At 39.4% G+C, this 20,802-nt stretch overlaps 1 protein-coding gene across 3 annotated transcripts in view; it reads right to left on the bottom strand.

Annotated features, from left to right (window-relative positions):
• vwc2 (von Willebrand factor C domain containing 2) overlaps window positions 1–20,146 on the bottom strand; it is a 154,469-nt gene extending 134,323 nt beyond the window's left edge. Inside the window, exons 1-2 of one of the 3 annotated variants that reach the window (XM_043690097.2) lie at window positions 19,537–20,146; window positions 17,795–18,257 (exon numbers count right to left, since the gene is read on the bottom strand). In XM_043690097.2, coding sequence (XP_043546032.1) covers window positions 17,795–18,211 — 417 coding nt within the window. In that variant the 5' untranslated portion in view covers window positions 18,212–18,257; window positions 19,537–20,146. Of the gene's footprint in view, window positions 1–17,794; window positions 18,258–18,923; window positions 19,461–19,536 lie in introns of those variants that run through there. The other 2 variants (XM_043690094.2, XM_043690096.2) reach the window with 2 other exon arrangements.
• Between the last annotated feature and the right edge of the window lie 656 nt (window positions 20,147–20,802).

Below are 20,802 nucleotides of genomic sequence, written 5' to 3'. Positions count from 1 at the left end.
GCCTTTCAAAGCACTTCATGACCACTGAAGTGAGGGCCATTGGGTGGTAGTCATTGAGGCATGCTGCATGAGCCTTCTTAGGTACAGGGATGACTGGCCCTCTTGAAATAGGCAGGGACAATGGTCTGCTGCAGGGAGAGGTTGAAGATGTCCGAGAAGACCTCTGCCGGTTGATCTGCACATGCTCTGAGTGCACGACCATGATCATCATCATGGCAACTAGTAATGTTTATGTTCAATCAATAAATCTGAAATATAAACCTCTTTACAGTAATTGTGATCGTCACAACCATCATAAGTTGTTGTAAAAACCAACCATGTTACTAATGCCTTTTGGAGATTAGTGCTGTCTGCCATCCTTACCATGTCTTGTTTACAAATGACCCAGGTTCATAAGGAGGGGTAGCACGGTGGCACAGTGGTTAGCACTGCTGCCTCACAGCGCCAGAGACCCGCGTTCCATTCCTACCTCGGGCGACTGTCTGTGTGGAGCTTGCACATTCTCCTTGTGTCTGCGTGGGTTTCCTCCGGGTGCCCCAGTTTCCTCCCACAATACAAAGATGTGCAGGTTAGGTGAGTTGGCCATGCTAAATTGCCCGTAGTGTTAGGTGAAGGGGTAAATGTAGGGGAATGGTTCTGGGTGGGTTGCTCTTCGGAGGGTCGGTGTGGACTTGTTGGGCCGAAGGGCCTGTTTCCACACTGTAAGTAATCTAATCTAATGCAATTGAATATTATTTGGTTTATGAAATGGCATAGCAGGGCAATTAGGAATGAGCAACAAATGCTGTCCTTGACCATGACACCCACACACCATAAAAGAATTTTTAAAAACTATAAATTCTACTCTTCCTATTCCTAGTACTCCTCTGTCGTTCTACCCTTATAGCTTCAGCAGAACTAGAAGATGGCTGTTCATTTCCCTTCTCTAAGTGCTATATTGTCCGTGGTCAATTCCTCTGAGGCCCCTGTTAGACCCGACATTGATTGCTCCACCTGTATTTGTGCAGGAATAGTTTTGGTCATGTCAGCCTAAAGCTGGAAAACACTTTGGTGCACTTCATTGAGGTGATAAAAAGAGACGATGAAGTTATCATCCATCCTATGTATCAGAGAGACTGACAGTGCTAGCCATTGGACCAGGTCAACATGCACTCAGTCTGATGCTCCTTGTAGTTACCTGCACTTCCTATGAACGTAGACTTAATTGTAAAGTCAAAGATACAATGACACCCATGGCAGAGATGGGCTCAGAAGTCTCTTTACAATCATGTGCGGTTCTTCTCGAAATGCTGGACAAAGCTCACACACTCTGTGCTGCTGTTCTGAGTACTCCTCTATATCAATGAGCCCCGAGGTCTCAGCAGAACTTGGCAAATCCTTCACCTTCTGACAGCAACACTCCACTACTGCCATTGTTCATCTGAGGACTGGAATTTTACTGGTGAGACAGTCCTGACACAGGTGCAATCGGTGGGAGCAAGTGCTCTGACTAAATTTGGGAGTCTGGCCTCAATTTTTAGACTCCCAGCAACTAACTAGTTGTTAATGGGATTTTCATCCTTTGAAAGACTATGAACTGCCAGTCAATCAGAATGCTACCAGTCCAGCAGTCTCAAACATGTCCCCAGGAGTAAAGGCAACTGCTGATATTGCATCTGGAAGACAAGACATTGTGGAATCAGGCACCATCCTAACCAGATAAGCTGTGCCAGAGCACTGGGTAAGCATTGCTAAAGCATTTTGGAGAAGGTGGTTTACTGAGGGCAAGAGGTGTTGCCAATAGTGTGGCCATTACCATTAGTGTCCCCTCCATTCTCCATATAATGCTTAAGAAGGAAGCCCGTGGATCACCTACTGAACCTGTAGAGAGGTGGCCAGTATTCATGAAGCGGTCTCCCTATGCAGTGGAAGGCCCACCTAACGCTGCTAAAATGTTAGCAATGATGGAATGAGGCCACTTAACTAGCTCAGTTGGGTGTCTGGCTGGAGTGCCATTCTCCACATCCCCTGTGATTGGCAAAACGGCATGGCAGTAGGAGGCCATTCTCAAACAAATCAACACCGGCTGAGATACCTATACCTGTGCTGGTGGAGACTGCATATGAATCATATGTTGGTGCTTCTTCAGAGTGTGCAATTGTCTAAGAAGTCTCCAACCCTGCCCCACACCAAATCCTGAAAAGCATTTACAGCTCTTCTGGAAGATGGAAGTCATGAAGAAGAACGGAAACAAAGAGTGCATTCTCAGTCACCAATGCGCAGATCATCATTGTTCATTGCCTGTTAGCATCAGGTGAATTTGGGTGTGTGTTGCATGCCATGTAGTTTTGAGATATCTAATTCTGTAACAGACAGCTGGGAGACCCTCACTTTGACATTGCCATTGATATGAATGCCTACACTCAGCTTATTTCCAGTGTATCTCTCTTCTGAAGTAATCAGGGTAATGTTGACTGGAAAATCACCTCTGCTTTTTCCCAGGTGTTCTGCACTTTTTTCACCTACAAGGAGAGAAAAAAGAGAAATGTGAGTGTGAAAATTTGAATTCGTTGACAGCATCATGGTGACAGATGGGTAAAATGACAATAAGATCAGAATGTCAGTGGTGATAACTCACATGCTGCCTCCAAACAGGAACAGTCACCCCACAAGGGGTTTTGGTCTGTGCAAGAAAAGATTAGGGGAGTCATTTAAAGATGTTTGCACTTGAATGTCCAATGTCACTCAGTTTTCCTGCCTTGAAAAATTAATTGAACCTCTTGGAGCATCCAACTCAGGAGTGAAGGACCACTCTCCCACTGCTCATCTCCTCTGCCTCAGTCTTTGATGCAGGCTTCTTCTTCCAATCCACCAGAAGTGGAATCTCCCTAGGATGCTTTTCAGCCCACAGCATGAAGTCCTGGGATCCATCTGAGAGTCATCAGGCAACTTTCCTTCATTGAGACTCCACCTGTCAGTGACTGACTCCCTCTTGAAATTTGTGGAAAGTTTTTGTTCAGATTCTTGCAAGTGCCCTTTAAACAGTGAAGCTTCAATGGTCAGGCGTAGTTTCTAAACTGCCTGCCACTTCTGACAAGTTAGGATTAACAGGATAGCAGGATGTTAAATACTGTGGTTGGGTTAAAAACCTCTAATAAGCACATTGCTCATACTTCCAAGTTCCTGATGAACAGTCAGCATTGGATCATGCAGTGCATTGTAACAATAACCTTTTTCAGTGTTTTGAAAAGAAAAGATACAAACAGGTATGACAACATAACATTAAAAAAAAGAGTAAAACAGTAGCTGACTTAAATTTGGATGTACAGTAATCTTTATTACAGATTCAATAAAGACCCTTGCTTTCAATTAATTTCTGAAAAGGAAACAAAAATAAAAGCTTACTATCTACTTATGTGTAACAGAAGAGCCAAGCATTCAAATGAAAAGTGCTTCATCCTTTGAGATTTACTTTATAAATTGTCAATGTGGTGAATACCATCCTAATTCATTATCACAGTGGGGAGCTTAAAAGTATTTTTTACACAATTCAGAGATCACAAACTTTTCTGCAATTATTAACATAAGGCATTACAATGTCATTGCTAACGTGATATTTTAGGAAAAGGGAATCTTCTGAAGAATTTATCTGGCTTTTTGAAAGAAATGAACAAAGTGCCTGAAACTAGAATATACCATCAGCAACCCAGAGCTTAAATCCCTAATGTTGCTTATTCAAGTGAACATTGAGGTTATGTTGTTTTGGAAAGAGGTTCTGAGAGCACTTACAGCATTCATCCTTCAGCTGTCAGAAGCAAGTACAATCATTTCACATGTTCCTATGCTTCTGCATGATACCAGTAGATGCTAGCAGAATCTTTAATCTTGCAATCTGTTTTACTGATTAGTTTGGCTTGCTTCATATTATGTTAGAATATTCTACTTATACATATTTTAAAATTAATTCAATATTAATAAATAGGAACAATGACATTCTCTAGAATAAATAAATTTGATATTCATCATTACAGATTCTGACAATATTGTTTGAAGTTTTAAAAGGGTAAAGCATTTTTTGTTTTCCACAAAATATATTTATTTAACATTCACTTCCTTTCTTTTCCAAAACAATAACTGCAGAACAATATGTACAACATGACTAGGCACAATTAGATCCAGCCACAGAGCACTACTTACGGCTCACCATTTGGAAATTTTTAATTGCTTATGCTTTAGAATTTTAAGCTATTGTTTTAAAAAACTGATGCAACTTTCAACAGATCAGTACAGAATACCATTTAGGTTTAGAGTTAAAATGTTGAAAATGATCATGAAGTTAGAAAATAATTTTCATGAAGCATTTTTCTTGAAATCTTTGGGTCCTTGATTAAAATTTAAATCCATTCTTCACTCTAATACTTAATCTTACAGTCACAGCTTTTGTCTTTAACTATAAATCCTTACTTTCAGAAGTAAAACTCATCTCCATGACTCATGAAAGTTTCTTGCCCCAAACCATCCAAACTCAAAATAAAGCATTTCTTGGCCTCGAGGATGCCTACTTATATCTTCAGAGTCAACAAGGCTCACCAATCAGAATGTCCCTCCACCTCAGTGACAGATACCAGGCCTGCACCTGGGAGTAGCGGGAGCAAGAGGGAAAAAGCCTTCTTAGTACACATGAGTGGCATGAGTCGACAATTATTACATATAATTGGCATTTTTCTGAGTGGATATTAGGTTGCACATTTCTAACATCTGGATTGGTGGTGCTGGAAGAGCACAGCAGTTCAGGCAGCATCCGAGGAGCAGTAAAATCGACGTTTCGGGCAAAATTGCCCGAAACGTCGATTTTACTGCTCCTCGGATGCTGCCTGAACTGCTGTGCTCTTCCAGCACCACTAATCCAGAATCTGGTTTCCAGCATCTGCAGTCATTGTTTTTATTCATTTCTAACATCTGTTGTAGTCTTGTGGTTCAAACAGAACATAACAATATTTTCCATAGTGAAAGATATCGATTGTTTCAAATCAACAAAGAATGTGATACATTTCAGCTGTGCACCTCAAACCTCTCTCTTAATTAGCAAAGTCGATGACTCGAAATCAACTCATTCATCAGGGAACCACATACCTATAATTTGATGAAAAGTCACCAGTCTCAAGATGTTAACCCTGCTTTCTCTCAACAGATGCTGCCAGACATGCTGAGTTTCTGTTTACATTTCATATCTCCAGCATCAGCAGTTCTTTGTTTTATTGTCCTTATAAATTTGAGGATTGGAGTCAAGATCCTACAGGTGAACCTTGGGAACACTGAGTACAATGATAATATCTAGAGTTGGACCACGGCTTAGAAAGTCCAATTGGTGGATCCTAAACACACACAAACACACACCTTATGGAAACAATGATGGTATCTGTCATATATTTACAAGGGCAAGGAGAGAAAGGTCTGTCCCATGTCTGAGGTTCTCAAATACATGCTACAACATTGAAGTTTGTGAGGTGGGCAATGATCAATTCACATATCAATTCACCTTTAAAGATATCAACAAGGCAGAATTGCAAGCAGGAGGAGTAAGTAGCTGTCTTTTTGAAATCGGGCAGAGTTCAGGGTTGGAATGTGAGCTCATGTAAGAAACTACTCCGGATTTTGAGAATCCAGTGATTCCTTGATGCACACCTGCTTTCAAATCACATTTAATCAGCATGTCAACATGGTTCATATCAATCAATTCTGACTGGATCTCATGAAGTACTGACTGTTTTGTCAATGTTTTAAGAGCTTGCATGCTACATCAGCCAAGGACCAGGATGCAAAACATACTACTAAATATAATATCCACTCCATCATGAAACATGCTATCAGGAGGATTCATATAAAGTTATCTTTAACTGCAAGTTGAGGCCTGGAATACTTTCTGAATCCCAAAAGCCTGTCTGTCATTTACAAGGCACAAGTCAAGAGTGGGAGTGCTATCATGGAATACTCTCCACTTGCTGAGATAAGTGCAGTTCCAGCAACACTCAAGAAGCTTGACACCTTCCAGGAGAAAGCAGCCCATACCCACAAACATTCCGTCTCTCCACCACTGACACTGAATAGCAGCAGTGTGTACCATCTACAAGATGCTCCAAAGAAATTCACCAAAGCTACTTTAACATTATCTTCCAAACACAAGACCACTACCATCTAAAAGGAAAAGTGAAGGAGGTATATGGGAACCCCACCACCTGAATTCTCCTTCCAAGCTACTCACCACTCTGAATTGGAAATATATTGCAATATCTGCTGGTGTAACTGGGTCAAAATCTTAGGACTCCCTACCGAAGGAGATCTTGGATTAACCTACAGCAGGTGGACTGCAGCGTTCAAGCTTTTATGGGTCTGTGCTAGATAGCTAAGAAGTTGCCATGCCTCATGCATCCTGGACAACTCTCAAGTGCCAGCCTCATTTAAAAGCCTTTGGCCTATACAAGGATGGTTGTCAGGCAACATGGAATACTTGCTCCACACCAAGCTGATGACATCTCGAAGAGATCCTTAGACTGCTAATGAGGAGTGGTACTATGCTGCTTGGACTTTGACCAGAGCCATTACTGCATTATTGATCAAACCATAAGTGACCTGAAGATGATATTCTGCTGCCAAGACTGGTCAGGCAGTACTGTGCAGAATAGACCAGACAGAGTGTCCCACATCATTCTCATGTGCTATGCCTTCCACAATTACAGTCACTAAAGTGGGAGTGGGAGGGGAAAAAGTATTACCTGAGGAGGAGATGCAGGGGTGAGAGCAAACCACTGAGGAGCAAGATGAGTGTAAAGATCCTGAGATGGGCCGGGATTCCCACCAAAGTGAGAAAGATACAGCATAGAGAACTGAGCTAGAGAAGCCAGAGAGAACTTTAAAGCCACCAACTTCCAGGATGACTGAGCCTTTTTGTATTCTTGTTAATATTACATTTATGAATTGACATTCAACCTGTTGTATCTCCCATTCTTGTAGATTGAGTAGTTTTTCTATTTGATCCTGATATATCAACTCAATAAAATATTGTCTTTCCTTTCAAATGTGATTCTAATGTCCTCTGTGAAGCTAAAGTTCATGTGTAAACCTTGCACTAGACCATCATTAGCACCAAAGCAGCTGTGATGTTTAGCACTTCCAATGACTTGTGCTCATTTTGTGCTGGAATGATCCTTGGACCAAAGAAAAATGAGTCACATGAGAGAACCCATTCTCTGTTGAGAATTACTGAGTTGTTTCCCAACATGAGCCTGTACCTTGTGTGCCTTTAACCCTCACTATCCCTGATGTGCTGCAAAATATGATAAACTTTCACTGTAGCTTTGCAATGCCTGAACATGCTCATTGACAATGCTTGCAGTACCATTGTTATGAGATGTAAATCTGCTCTCCCAATTCAGCACAACACTTAAAGGTGGATTGATGTGTGAATTGGTCATTGCCCACCTCACAGACTTCAATGTTGTAGCATGTATTTGAGAACCTCAGACATGGGACCGACCTTTTTCTCCTTTTCCTTGTAGATATATGACAGATACCATAATTGTTTCCATAAGGTATGGCTGTGCGCACGTGTGTTTGTGTGTATGTTTAGGATCCACCAATTGGACTTTCTAAGCCATGGTCTAACCCTAGATATTATCATTGTATTCAGTGTTCCCAGGATTCACCTGTAGGGTCTTGACTCCAATCCTCAAATTATAAGGACAATAAAACAAAGAACTGCGGATGCTGGAGATATGAAATGTAAACAGAAACCAAAAATGTAAACAGTTGCTTCTTTATGTGGGGAAACCTTAAGTTAAAATTATTTCTCTTACAATTACCCAAATGTCACGCTGTTGAGCTTGCATGGTCTTAGCACTTACCTCAGATTTCCACTCCAGAATGAAGTCAGGGTTTATATTCACAATTGAAATCACTCAAAACTTTTTAATGAAAGAAGAAAAAATAATAAGAAGAAAATAATTCAATCTTTCTGATGTCACTTCTGACTATAGAGATAAGAAATCAAACCTGGAAACTAGATTAGGGTCACCATGCATCACTGTCACTACAGATACTGATGTCATGTTTAAATACAGTTGTGTTGTTCAAGATCCCTGGCAAATAGAGCTTTTTCTTTCACTCTGTGTTGCCACACTGTAACAAATTGATTTAAATTCATATTTTATTAGTACTTTGATGAAATTATGGAAAAGGCCTGGAGTAGATGACGTACTACAGAGATCCAACTAAAATTTCCATACACATTTAATAATGCAGTGAAAAGAAGTAACTCCTTCTGGAAATGACTTGAAAATAATTTGTTAACCCTCATTTTAGCATGACTATTTTTTATGTTCAATAGGTGAAAATGCTTGCAAAACTTGACGAGGACTAAATATTTTGTGACAACTCTGAGTAAGTCACATCTGCCAACTCAACCTTGAACTCAATGAAACCTATACAGCTTGAAACACTTGTATGTAAATTGTGGTGCCAAGAATTGCCTACAATATTCTACTGGAGCCCAAAATAGTATTTTACAAAGATTCATAATAACTTCTTTGCTTTAGTACTTTATGCCCTTTTTTATTACGTCTACGAGAACATATGCCTTATTAGCCAACTTCTCAACTTGCTCTGCCATCTTCAATGATTTGTTTTAAAAAAAGACAAGAGCACTTTGCTACCCCACCATGTCCAGAACTGTATTCTTGATTTTATATTGCCTCTTGTTCCTTCTAACAAAATGTCTCAATTCACACGTCCCTGCATTACATTTCTTATTCCTTCCAGACTCCATGCAACATATTTAACCAACAATGAAAAGACTGAAACCACTACTTGTAGAATTAAAGGAACACCCCTTAAGTCATAAACCACCAACAAGAAGCTATGTGGTTGGTGATTCTTTGAAGGGGCACTGGGAGGGAATTCTTTCTCATTGTTGCGTAAAAGCATAACAGGTTAAGGAGGAGAATTTACTGGATGAGTGAACTCTAAAGTGGTATTACTGCTGTCCAATCAGCATTGCACATGATTGATACTTAGAGGGAACATTGTGCATATGTGAACATCCTCTCCAATATAGTTTTCATGCTACAGAACATCATTTCAGAAGTCTAAAGGGAAGTGTAAACAATGCTAATTTCTTCTCCAAAGAAAAAAAACAAACTGACATATTGCAAACTCCTTGTTTGATTCTTCCTTTTGTGCCAAGGGGTGTTTATGGGGATTTTTGCAAGTTTATTTTGGAACAGCATCATTAAATTGGGATAGTCTGTTGGGTTTTCGGATAGGATAAGTTATTCAGTATGCTGGTTTCTCTTTTTTGTATTTCATTCAGTAATCTTGTAAATAAATTCTGTTTTGTTAAAAACTGAGTAGTTTGACCAGTTGATTCTCTTCTGCAATATCCACTGTACACATGCTTACATCAAACAGCAAAGTCAGATTTGGGCTACTTTCTTGAAATGTTTTGAGGGGTTTGGCCTGGTACATAACAATACAATTGGAAAAGAAAATAGATGTACATATCTGATAAACATATTTGAATTTTCAATGCAAAAAATAAATATGGGAAGAATAAATTTGCATTATCAAGCATTCAGTGAACGTTTTTAATTAATATAGAAATACTTAAATTACAAATATTAGAAAATACGTTTACAGAACTGGAATGGAAGTCAAAATAATTACTTCAGCATGGTACTGATCACTGATGAGACCACAACTGGACTCCGATGTGTAGCTCGAGCACCCAAGGACAGTGATGCATTAGTAAATTTCAGAGGAGAGTGACAAGACTGATTTCAGTATTATGGCTTTAAATCAGAAAGGAAGGTTGGCAGACCTGAAATTGTTTTCATTAAAACTAGAATTGAAAAGAGACATTATCCAGGTCTTCAAAATATTGATTGCTGTGAATAAAATCAGGTTTGAAATGTGATTTCAAAATTACAAAAGAGATTTAAATTTAATCGAGTGATTAAAAGTTCTTTCCATTCCTCCCAGGATAGGGTATACATCAAGCCTGAAAGAAAAAGACAATCAGTCTCCATCAATTACAATGAAATTGTTTGGAGCAGAACAGTAAAGACAATGTTCAAATGTTTCGTAACTGAGGCTAAGTGTATTGAGTTATGCCAATCTTTAGTCTACTGATCCTACTTGTATTTCCAAGCTTCATCTTATCATTAAAAGTGTCAGCCATGTTTTAATTATTCAGCTACAGGATATGGCTGTCACTTGCTGGCTGAGCCAGTTTTTATTGCCCATCCCTAGTTTCCCTTGTGAAGGTGGAATGGAGTTGCCTTCTTGAACTTTTGGAATCCATTTGGTGTAGGTATGTCGACAATACCGCATGGGATCAAGTTCCAGGATTGTGACTCTGTAATAGATTTCCAAGCCCAGGTGATGAGTGGCTTGGAGGGGGATTTGCAGGTGGTGGTGTGCCCATGTATCTGCTATCCTTCAAGATGGTTGTGGTCACTTGAAAGCTGCTGTCTGAAGAGACTTTTGGATGAATGCAATGGTAGCACCCTCATTGCTGTGTCACAAGTTTCCAAGTTCAAGTTGAACTCCAAGATCTGAGTATAAAAATCTAAGCTGACCCTCCAATGCAGCACCCAGGGAATGCAGCATTGTGACAGGTGCTATCTTTTGAATGAGATTAAAACAAAATGCCACAACTGTTTTCATGAGTGAATATACAGGATCCCCTGACAGTATTTCAAAGCAGAGCAGAGGTAAGTATCCATGGTATTCTGATCTCAACTTATCCCTCAAAAGGCACCACAAGCAAACAGATTATCTGGTTGGTGCAACACTAGCAGGAAAGATGCACTGTAACAAAGTCTCACAGCACAATAAGCTGTACCAAAAGTGGAAATGTCTTATTTAATCACAAAACGGTCAATTTATTTTCTCTGTATTATTGTTAGCTGGAACAAGAGACTTTCACCAGGTTTCTTCAGTAAACTGGAGAATAATTTATTTATTAGAAATGAAGTTATGTGTTAAATATGAGGCTAAACTAGCTCCATTAAGAAAAGGCCTTCAAAGAAAACCAAGTGAAGAGTATTTCATGTATTTCAATACAATCAATCAGAGATAGCTCCAAGAATTATCGCTTTGTTATTGTATTTACTCAACATCATACTAACAAAGCTACCACAACCTTTTCCTTCCCAGCTTGAAGCCCAGTCCTGAAGAAGGGTTACACCCAAAATGTCAACTTCTCCACCTCCTGATGCTGCCTGGCTTGCTGTGGTCTTCCAGCCTCCTGCTTGTTCTTTTGCAAAGTCCATATCCCTGTATATTTTGTTCCAGTTTTGATCTTCATGTAACTATACCACGGTAACAATCTTAAGATCATTTCCATTAACTCCATTTCTGCAGTATGTGTAGTTAATTCATTTATTTTATTCCAAATACAACACATTTTAGTAGAGAGGCATTAATTTCAGCTTAACATTTTTGCCTTTAACCCTATTTGGTGCTTTTTAAAAAAAATTTATACATGCTGTCCCAGTCTGGGTGCCATTACCTAAACATCTGTCGTATGATTCTGCCAAATCCTTTTGCTTTGTAAACATGTGCATCCCTACTCTTTTTAGTTTAAAGACTTCCCTACTGTCCTAGCTATTTGATTCACCAGGACAATGGTTCCAGCATGGTTCAAGTGAAGCCTTCAACATTACCCCCTGGATTTCTATATCTGCCTCACCTGCAATCACTGCCTCTCATCCCTTCTCACGCACAGAACTTAAATAACCTAATCCAATGGGTGTGACCATCTCAGGAGGCAAACTGACCATATAATGTCCCCTTCCCTGACACAGCACAATATCTGCAACTCAGACTCCAGCTCCTCAACCTGTATACTACAATTGTAAAGTTGCAAACACACACGTGTTCACTCTGGCCCACTTTTTTATCCCAGTACTCAGAGTCATAGTCATAGAGTCATACAGCGTGCAAACAGACCCTTTGATCGAACAAGTCCATGCCAATCGTGTTCTCACTTGCCTGCATTTGACCCATAACCCTTCAAACCTTTCCTATTCAAGTACTTATCCAAATGTCTTTTAAATGTTGTAACTGAACCTGCATCCACTACTTCCTCTGGCAGTGCATGCCAAAAATAACCTACTCACTGTGTAAAAACGTTGCCCCTCATGCACTTTTTAAAATTTTCTCTTCTCACCTTAAAAATATGCCCCCTAGTTTTGAACTCCCCAACTCTAGGGAGAAGGCCATTCCTATTCACCTTATCCATGCCCCTCATGATTTTATAAACCTCTATCAGGTCACCCCTCAACTTCCTATGCTCCAGTGAAAGATGTCCCAGCCTATCCAGCCTATTTTTATAACTCAAATCCTCCATTCCTGGCAACACCCTGGTAAATCTTTGCTGAATCCTTTCCAATTGAGTAATACCATTTTACAGCAGAGCAACTGGAACTGCACACAGTACTCCAGAAGGGGCCACACCAATAACTCAAACTTATTCTGAATGAACTCTTTAACAAAAAGAGAAAGAAAAACTAGACATGATTACACTAAAGATCATACTTTAAAGCTTAGAAATACTCACACCAGTTTTAAGTTATTTCATAATGTGCAAATGCAAGTCTTTCTCCTAGTAAGCAAACATATAGCATAAAAAATAATTGCTATTGAACATTACAAACTTTTTCATGAACAATTAACTATTTTTGAAAAACTGTCAGCAAACCCCAAGCCAGCCACTTATTTTCTCTTATTATTACACAAGAGTAATTAGTATTATTGATCACACGAACAAATTGCACAATAGATGTTTTACTCTCAGTACGGTCCTGTTTTGATTATAAGCAGAAAATTGACAAACATTTCTAATTGCAGCATGAAACCCAAGTGCTAAACTGTTGAATGTACTAAATCTCCACTTTGCTTTCTGGTTGGTGGTTCTCAGACTACTATTAGTCAAAAAATTTAAACATATGCCTGAAGAAAGGCAATAAAACGAATTGTAAAACCCTCAACGGCAGCAAATAAAATGAAGGCTCTGTGGATATAATTTAGTCAAGACTTCAGACAATTATAAACTCTCATAACCATTAAAATTGAATACACTTGGGTACATCAGTGTTTAAGGATACAGACATACAATCATACATTTTTAATGGTCAGTTGGTAACAGATGCATTCATAAACCTATATCTTTATCAACCTTCAAATCAAACTGCAGAAGATGGTTTGTTAGTTAATTTTATGCTTACCAAATATAGCTATATTTTCCACAGAGGCATTAACTATTTACACAGCAGAGAGAATGAAAGTGCAACATTTCACAAGTTAAGTCTTGGGGCACCTTTGTGGAGAATTCAGGAACATTGAGCTTTAAGCCCTGATTATGTGATTACAATTTTATTTAAGTATGGAAGTTGTGGTTAAAATTTCTTCAACCATTTGATGGAAATGGCTTACAGCATAGTAGAAGAATCTCCACATTGAGGTATCTGATCTGTTACTGACCAACTTTAGTCATCAACAGCTGATTAACTCAGGTCCTCAGGTGAAAGGTTTTAATTAAGAGATGTGCCAGACTTGAAGCTAAATGCCATTACCATCCACAGCAAAATCAGGCAATTACATTCACGGTTTTCCATTTCTACAACAAATCTGACCCGAACCTTGGCAATGAGCTTCAAACCAGGACAAAAGATGATTCAGGAAACTTGTGCATAATGTATTTTGGATGAATGTAAGCTACATCTATTACCATGCTGTTAACTAAGTAATGCATTTATAATCTACTTTCTTTCAGTGAAGTGCTTCATTAGTGTACATGCAGCATACATTGCTTCATCAGTCAGCATGAGTACAGAATAATCCCTGTTACAAAAGCTCATTAGGTCAATATATTGCACTGTTTAAAACTTGAAGATATCTAAGTTCGAAGATATCTTCACAGGTTTTCCAATTATCTAATTCCAGTTCAACAGCAACAGGTTACATTTACATAATAATAACTAGAGACAAGACTAGATGAATAGATTTGATACGTGAATGTGACATTGAAGACTTTTGTTTTGAAGAGGCCCCCAAAATAGAGGCTGATATCTTGACAGGCCCTACTTGATAGATGAACATCTATGGACACTAACTTTAAGCTGTTTCTAGCTGTGGCCACAGCAGGAAGATGTTCATTGACCACATAATTCACAGTCAATTCTACTCTATTGTACAATGCAGGCGTTTTATGCCAGGCATATGCTTCTTGACACCAAGCTCTTTGATATGGTTATGCATAAAGCGCAGGCCAACAACCACTCAAAATTGATGCAGATGCCACATGAAATCAGATCTTTTACAAAACAGTTAACTTATTTGTGATGAACAAAGTCAATAGCCATTAGTATGAAGTTTCTCAGTGACAGCAAATGATGTTACTTAAAAAAAAATATTTTAAGTACTAACTACTCGTGATTTTGAACCCTTGTTAATAAGGAGGAATTTAGATTTGGAAGTTCAAACCCTAAGTAGAGAATTGAGATTGCAGGGGCACTGCCCACAGGTTTTCAGTCTTCCCTAAACTTGGGGGATCCCAGAAGGCAAGATCAAAGGCTGCAGGGAGAAAGTGGGAAAATGGGATTAAGAAACCTACCAGCCATGATTGAATGGCAGAGCAGACTTGTTGGGCCGAATGGCCTAATTGCTGCTCATATGTCTTATGGTCTAAAATTGCATTACGGCCTTGTAAAGATAAGCCCAGCAATTAATATTTATCAGTTTAACTTCTGTGGTGAGGAAACATCGAGAACAATTATTCCGGATAGAACATCCATAGATGTTCATCTATCAAGTAGGGCCTGTCAAGATATCAGCCTCTATTTTGGGGGCCTCTTCAAAACAAAAGTCTTCAATGTCACATTCACGTATCAAATCTATTCATCTAGTCTTGTCTCTAGTTATTATTATGTAAATGTAACCTGTTGCTGTTGAACTGGAATTAGATAATTGGAAAACCTGTGAAGATATCTTCGAACTTAGATATCTTCAAGTTTTAAACAGTGCAATATATTGACCTAATGAGCTTTTGTAACAGGGATTATTCTGTACTCATGCTGACTGATGAAGCAATGTATGCTGCATGTACACTAATGAAGCACTTCACTGAAAGAAAGTAGATTATAAATGCATTACTTAGTTAACAGCATGGTAATTATTAACCCACATAGAAAAATGTGGGTTAATTAGGAACAGTAACATGGATTTCATGGAAATCATGTCTGTCTAACTTGGAGCTTTTGAGGTAACAGAAAGCCTTGTTGTCAGTAACTCTGTTGATATGTATGTGGAATTCCATAAGGCATTTGATACAATGTCACACCAGACATGTGAGAATAATTATGGGTCATGGAACAAAAGACACAGTAGTAATGTGGATATGAAATTGGCTTAGTGAAAGGAAATAGAGTAATGGTGAATAGGTATTTTTCAAGCTGCAGGAAGGTTTTTGGTGGACTCCTCCAGGAGTTGATGTTGGGACCCTTACTTTTCCTCACATACATTAATGATCTAGATCTTGGTGTGCAAGTGACAATTTCAAAGTTTGCAAATGATATAAAGCTTGGAAGAATTGTAAACAGTGATGAGGAAAGTGTAGAACTCTAAAAGAACAGTCAGATTGCGGAGTAGCTGATGGGTGCTAGATTGGGCTCAATGAAGAGACGTGTGAAGTGATGCATTTTGGTAGGAAGAACATTGCCAGACAAAACCAAATAGGGGTTACATATCCAAACAGGGTGCTGGAGCAAAGAGACCCAACTGTATATGTGGACAGATCACTGGAGGTGACAGAGCAGAGAACAATTAACAAAACATAAAATATCTTCGGCTTTATAAACAGTGACATTTGTACAAGAGCAAGGAGGTGATGTTGAACTTGTATAAGACATTTCTTTGACCTCAATTGGAGTATTATATACAGTCCTGGTTGCTTCAAAAGAGGAAAGATGTGAATGCATTGAAGAGAGTGCAGAAGTGAATTTGAAAAATGTTTCCAAGGATTAGCAAGCTTTGTTAGGAGGTTAGATGTTGGGGCCGTTCTCCTTGTAGAGAAAGATAAGAGGAGATTTGATAGAGGTTTTCAGAATCATGAGCAGGGTTGCTATGGTAGATAGGGAGAAATTGTTCCCTTTTGTAAAAAGATCAAAAAACCAAAAGGCAAAGATTCAACGTGATTTGGAAAATAGCAAATGTGATGAGAAAAAACACTTTTCACAAACCAGGTCATTAGGATTTGGCACTGCCTGGAATTGTGGTGAAGTCAAATTCAATTGTGGCATCCAAGAACATAATGAATGAACATGTTGATCAAAATAGTGTGCAAGGGTACAGGGAGAAAGCAGGAAATTAGTAGAAGGTAATGATACTCATTTGAAGAGCCAGTGCAGGTACAATGGACCAAATGGCCTCCTTCCGTGTCTTAACACTTCTACAATTTTCACTCTATGAAATATTCAAAAGAAATCCAAGAGGGGACAATAAAAGTATAAAATTTTAAACTACCAACCATTCATATCTCACATCCACTATGGCACTTAACAATTGATAAATTAAGTGATACAGAGTATTTGGCACCTAAAATTATTTTTGCCTGCTTGTACACCTCCTGAGGGCAATGGTGAAGTAGTTGTAATAGTATCAGCTTAGTAATTCAGAATTTCAAGCTCAAACATAGTTTGAAATAACACCACAGTAACTATTGGAACTTAGTGTTAGCAATGCTATGAAAGTATTACTGCTTGTCATAAAGATCCATGTGGTTCACTGATGTCCTTTAGGGAATGAATGTGTCATCTTTTCCTGGTATAGCCATTATGTGACTCCAGATCCATTGAATGTGGATGATTCAACTATCCTCTGAAATAATCAAGCAAGGCACTCAGTTCATGAGCATTAAGAGATGGGAAACAAAGACTTCCTTTGTGAGCAATAGGCATATCCCATGAAACGGTTTTAAAAATCTTGGATGAGTTGCTGTTTGGAATCATATGCTAATATACATTTGTTGACTGCTCCCATCATGAACCAGAAAAAAAATCCGAGCATAACAGGCGGATTAGCAAATCAAACAGAGGGCACAATATGATTCCTTTTGGTAACATGTACAGATAGTATCACAATAAAATATTAAAATTCAAGTTGTGATTACAGTAAAAGAATGCTTTATTCAAACATGTATGCATGCTTATAAAATACAGAAACTAAACCATTTATACTGACCAAAATTTCAATTAATTATGCATATTTTCTGTTGCTATTTTAGGTGGTAAACTGACTATCATTATTGGTTAATTTGATTCTATGGACTATCTTTATGTATATTCATATACAGTAATGTTCTAAAATAGTGCAATAATAGACACAAAGCAAAAGTCATTTTTGCTTCTGTCAAATAAAACAAAATGCGCTCAGGATTCATCATTACCACTTGACATCCCCGGATAGCACATTTTGGGATGTTGACTGAAAAAAGATTGAGTCAACTACAACATACTCCTTCATTGATTAGCCCTCAAGCACTCATGGTCAACGTTCACACATGACTAATGGCTACTTGTACAAGACTGGCCAAAACCCTGACCACAGTTTGAGACATCCCTTACAGAAAAGAGAATTTAAGATTATATAATTTTAAATGCAGAAGTGAAGAGGAACAAAAATAGAATATTACAGGAAAAGCATTTTATGATTAAATGTACAAAGTTCAAAATACCATGTGAAAGTAAGAGCATTTTCTTACCACAAATTCCTCCAATTGTTTATATTTCTTTTCCCGAAATTCACAGTAATTTTTCATTTCCTTGCATTCAGGGCAACAACGGCTGGTGTCCACTCGAATACAACGAGGATGCAAACTAGGGCACTCAGGTTTGACACACACTGGACCATCTTCAGTGCAGACACACGGGCAGGCAGCAGGACCCGGTGTGAACTCCTCTCCAATTTCATACACAAAACCATTCTCATCCATGCAGCCTTTACCCCTGTAATCAGGGTATGAATATTCAGAGGTCGGTGCAGCACCAGTGATTGTGGGCAGTGGCTCAGGGCCTTCAGTGGTGTCTTTTTGGGGCTGGGACATAGAACAGGGACAGCAGAGAGTGATGAAAAGCAGGCACCAGGTGAACGCAGGTGAGTAGATAATCCCAGGGGCCATGACAGGGATTTGTTAAGGGCATTCCTCACAGCCACAACTTCTCCCACTAGGACAAAAAGAGCACAGTTATTCACAGCGTTGGTATGGCAGCTTTAAAGGAGCTTCGTCATCTGATAATGCATCTTGAACAGGACTTCTGTTCAAAATGGCTACTTCATATGTGACACTTTCCCTGTTTGTTTCAATAAGTATAAGATTTAATATTAAATTAGCAAATTGAGATAAATCACTGCAACAGTTATAAATTGGCCTTTGATAAAATAGACAAATTTCTTCTCAGCTGGATAGCTGTTTTTCACTATTTCCAGGGAAACACCCCGATAAATTAACGCTGTTTCTTTACCACATAGATGCTTTGTGATTTAAACAAGACTTCAAAGGAATTGGTAATCAGTTTAGCATCTGTATTTGTGATCAGATCTATGAATTGATGGGCTATATCTTTAGTGACTTTAAAGTGGGGAATCTGACAAAGTCAGCGTGAGGTTAACGATTGTCAGGTGAGGGGCGAAGTTTCAAAGTTGAATTTGACCTTTTATTTATGAACAAACTTCATTTTCCGAGCAATACGGAGGTGATAGTTCCCTTGTATCAATTACTTTCAGTGAGTCTGTCAACTTCTGTCACTAAAGACCATCTGAAGCTTCACAAGGAGAGTATAGCAAGGCAATGCCACACAAGCAGGGCATTGTCGTGAGATGAGAAAACCAACCTGTTCACCCCCTCCACTCAACGCTGCTTCGAGAGCGGCACAAATTGCACGACGTCGCTAATACTTTTCAGGCTACCACACATCAGGGCGAAAGCAGAACCTAAAACAGTATGTCATGCCCCAATAATTGGAGCACCCATAAAATGTGGTGGCCTATTTACTGACGGTCAGAATGCGCTGGTACAGAGGGGAGATTCCGGTCGGAGAATACAGCGCCTGGTGGCATCTTACTGTATCGAGGCGAGCAGCTGGCGAGGCGCGCGGTTCACTGCCGCCAGCGAGCTACTGAGGAGCTGCAGCAACATCCAGACCGGCAACGCCGACTGTATCCTGACCATATCTTGTTATTGTTTTTATTCCTTTTTTTTATTTGACGTACCCTGTTTGCAGAGGATAAGCTCTGCGAAGCCTGGGATCGCGTGTAATGCAGCTGTTGCTGCTGATGTTGCTAACACACAATCCAGCCAGACACAGTCAAAACACACAGCGACCGCAAACTTTAAATAAAATAAACAGCAATGCGCTCTTGCATATATTTATCAATAATGGTTTTCAAACAATCCGCTGATTTTAAGTCTCTGGCAACAAACTAATAAAAGTCAGAACTAGTTACCTGCGTGATAGTCAGTCATTTTGTGTTTTTTTTAAAAGAAAAACTGTGTGTCGGACGGGTCACTATAATTGAGGAAAACCCAAGAGTGTTTTCCATACCTGAAGAGTCGCCTGATTTGAAGGGACTTTGGCGGGCAAAGCTCGGAGCTGCCGACGTGGGGACGCGCTGCCTGGCCGATCCGGCTCAGGATGTGGCCGCTGGAGCCTCACATTTAAAAAAGGATGAACGCCGCTGACCCGAAATAATGTAACTCCCGAACTGAATTCCGAGCTCCAGCAACAAGCAGCTGCGGCAGAGAGAGAGAGAGACGTACACGGTCCAGGGGGAAATCTCCTTCTCCGTCTACTCCATCTCTTTACGACCTGTAAACACCTCACACTCGGAATGGACCCACAACCACAGGCAAACTCAGCCCTGTTGGAGAAAATTAATTGAGCTATTTTCCTCCTTATATAAAAATCGCAGGCTTTATTTACCCGAGCTCCCGCACGATTTCCAAACAAACCTGCGTTTTAAGGGAACAATGTCCCAAGTCACACGAGTGGTCAAACACTAATGTGGTAACAAATTATTCCAAGTGTCCGAAAGCTGTGCATGTAGTTCACCGTTTTTTTTTTGTCAGTTCGCAATGAAACACGAGCTGCTTAATTAGCAAGTACATGCTACATTTGAAATAAAAGAAGATAAAAGTAAGCGAAATATTAAGGGTTGGAATCGAAATGCAAACCTGACAAACATAAGAGAAAGGTTGGGGAGGAAGGTGTGTGTGACGCTTTGGTCAAATTAGGTTCATTTCGTTTCAGTTACTTTGAATGTCAATCTCAAATCCGAACTCTTGAGAAAACCGAAGGTTCTACAGTACTCTCCAACCCTCCTGAAGATTGAAGGAAGGCGTGAAGAACGTAAAATATTTCGCTGAAGGATCTCTTGCTCAATCTACCCATCTCACTCTGCTTTTGTTTTGTAGCTTACTTCACGTTTTTTTGGCTCCTCAGATGGGACTAGAAGATAATCTCTCCAAGAAAACATTTTAAGAATGAGCCTAGGGATAAAGTTCCAGGCCCACACATACGGCAGGGAGTGACTAGTGGATGCAGTAATGATCCATATTAGGACCCCAAGCATTCATAACAAATCTTAATAATTTAGATAAGGGAACTAAATCTGATATCTCAAAATTTGCAGCTGGAACAAAGTTGGGTGATTATTATTTGAATGGCCGTAAATTGAGATAGGGGAATGTTCAGTGAGACCTGGTGTCTTACT

This window comes from Chiloscyllium plagiosum, unplaced genomic scaffold (genome assembly GCF_037043375.1).
Source record: "Chiloscyllium plagiosum isolate Xiang-an unplaced genomic scaffold, Cpla_swu_hap1 HiC_scaffold_5, whole genome shotgun sequence".
Taxonomy (NCBI): domain Eukaryota; kingdom Metazoa; phylum Chordata; class Chondrichthyes; order Orectolobiformes; family Hemiscylliidae; genus Chiloscyllium; species Chiloscyllium plagiosum.
This window is presented reverse-complemented; position numbering and strand designations above follow the sequence as displayed.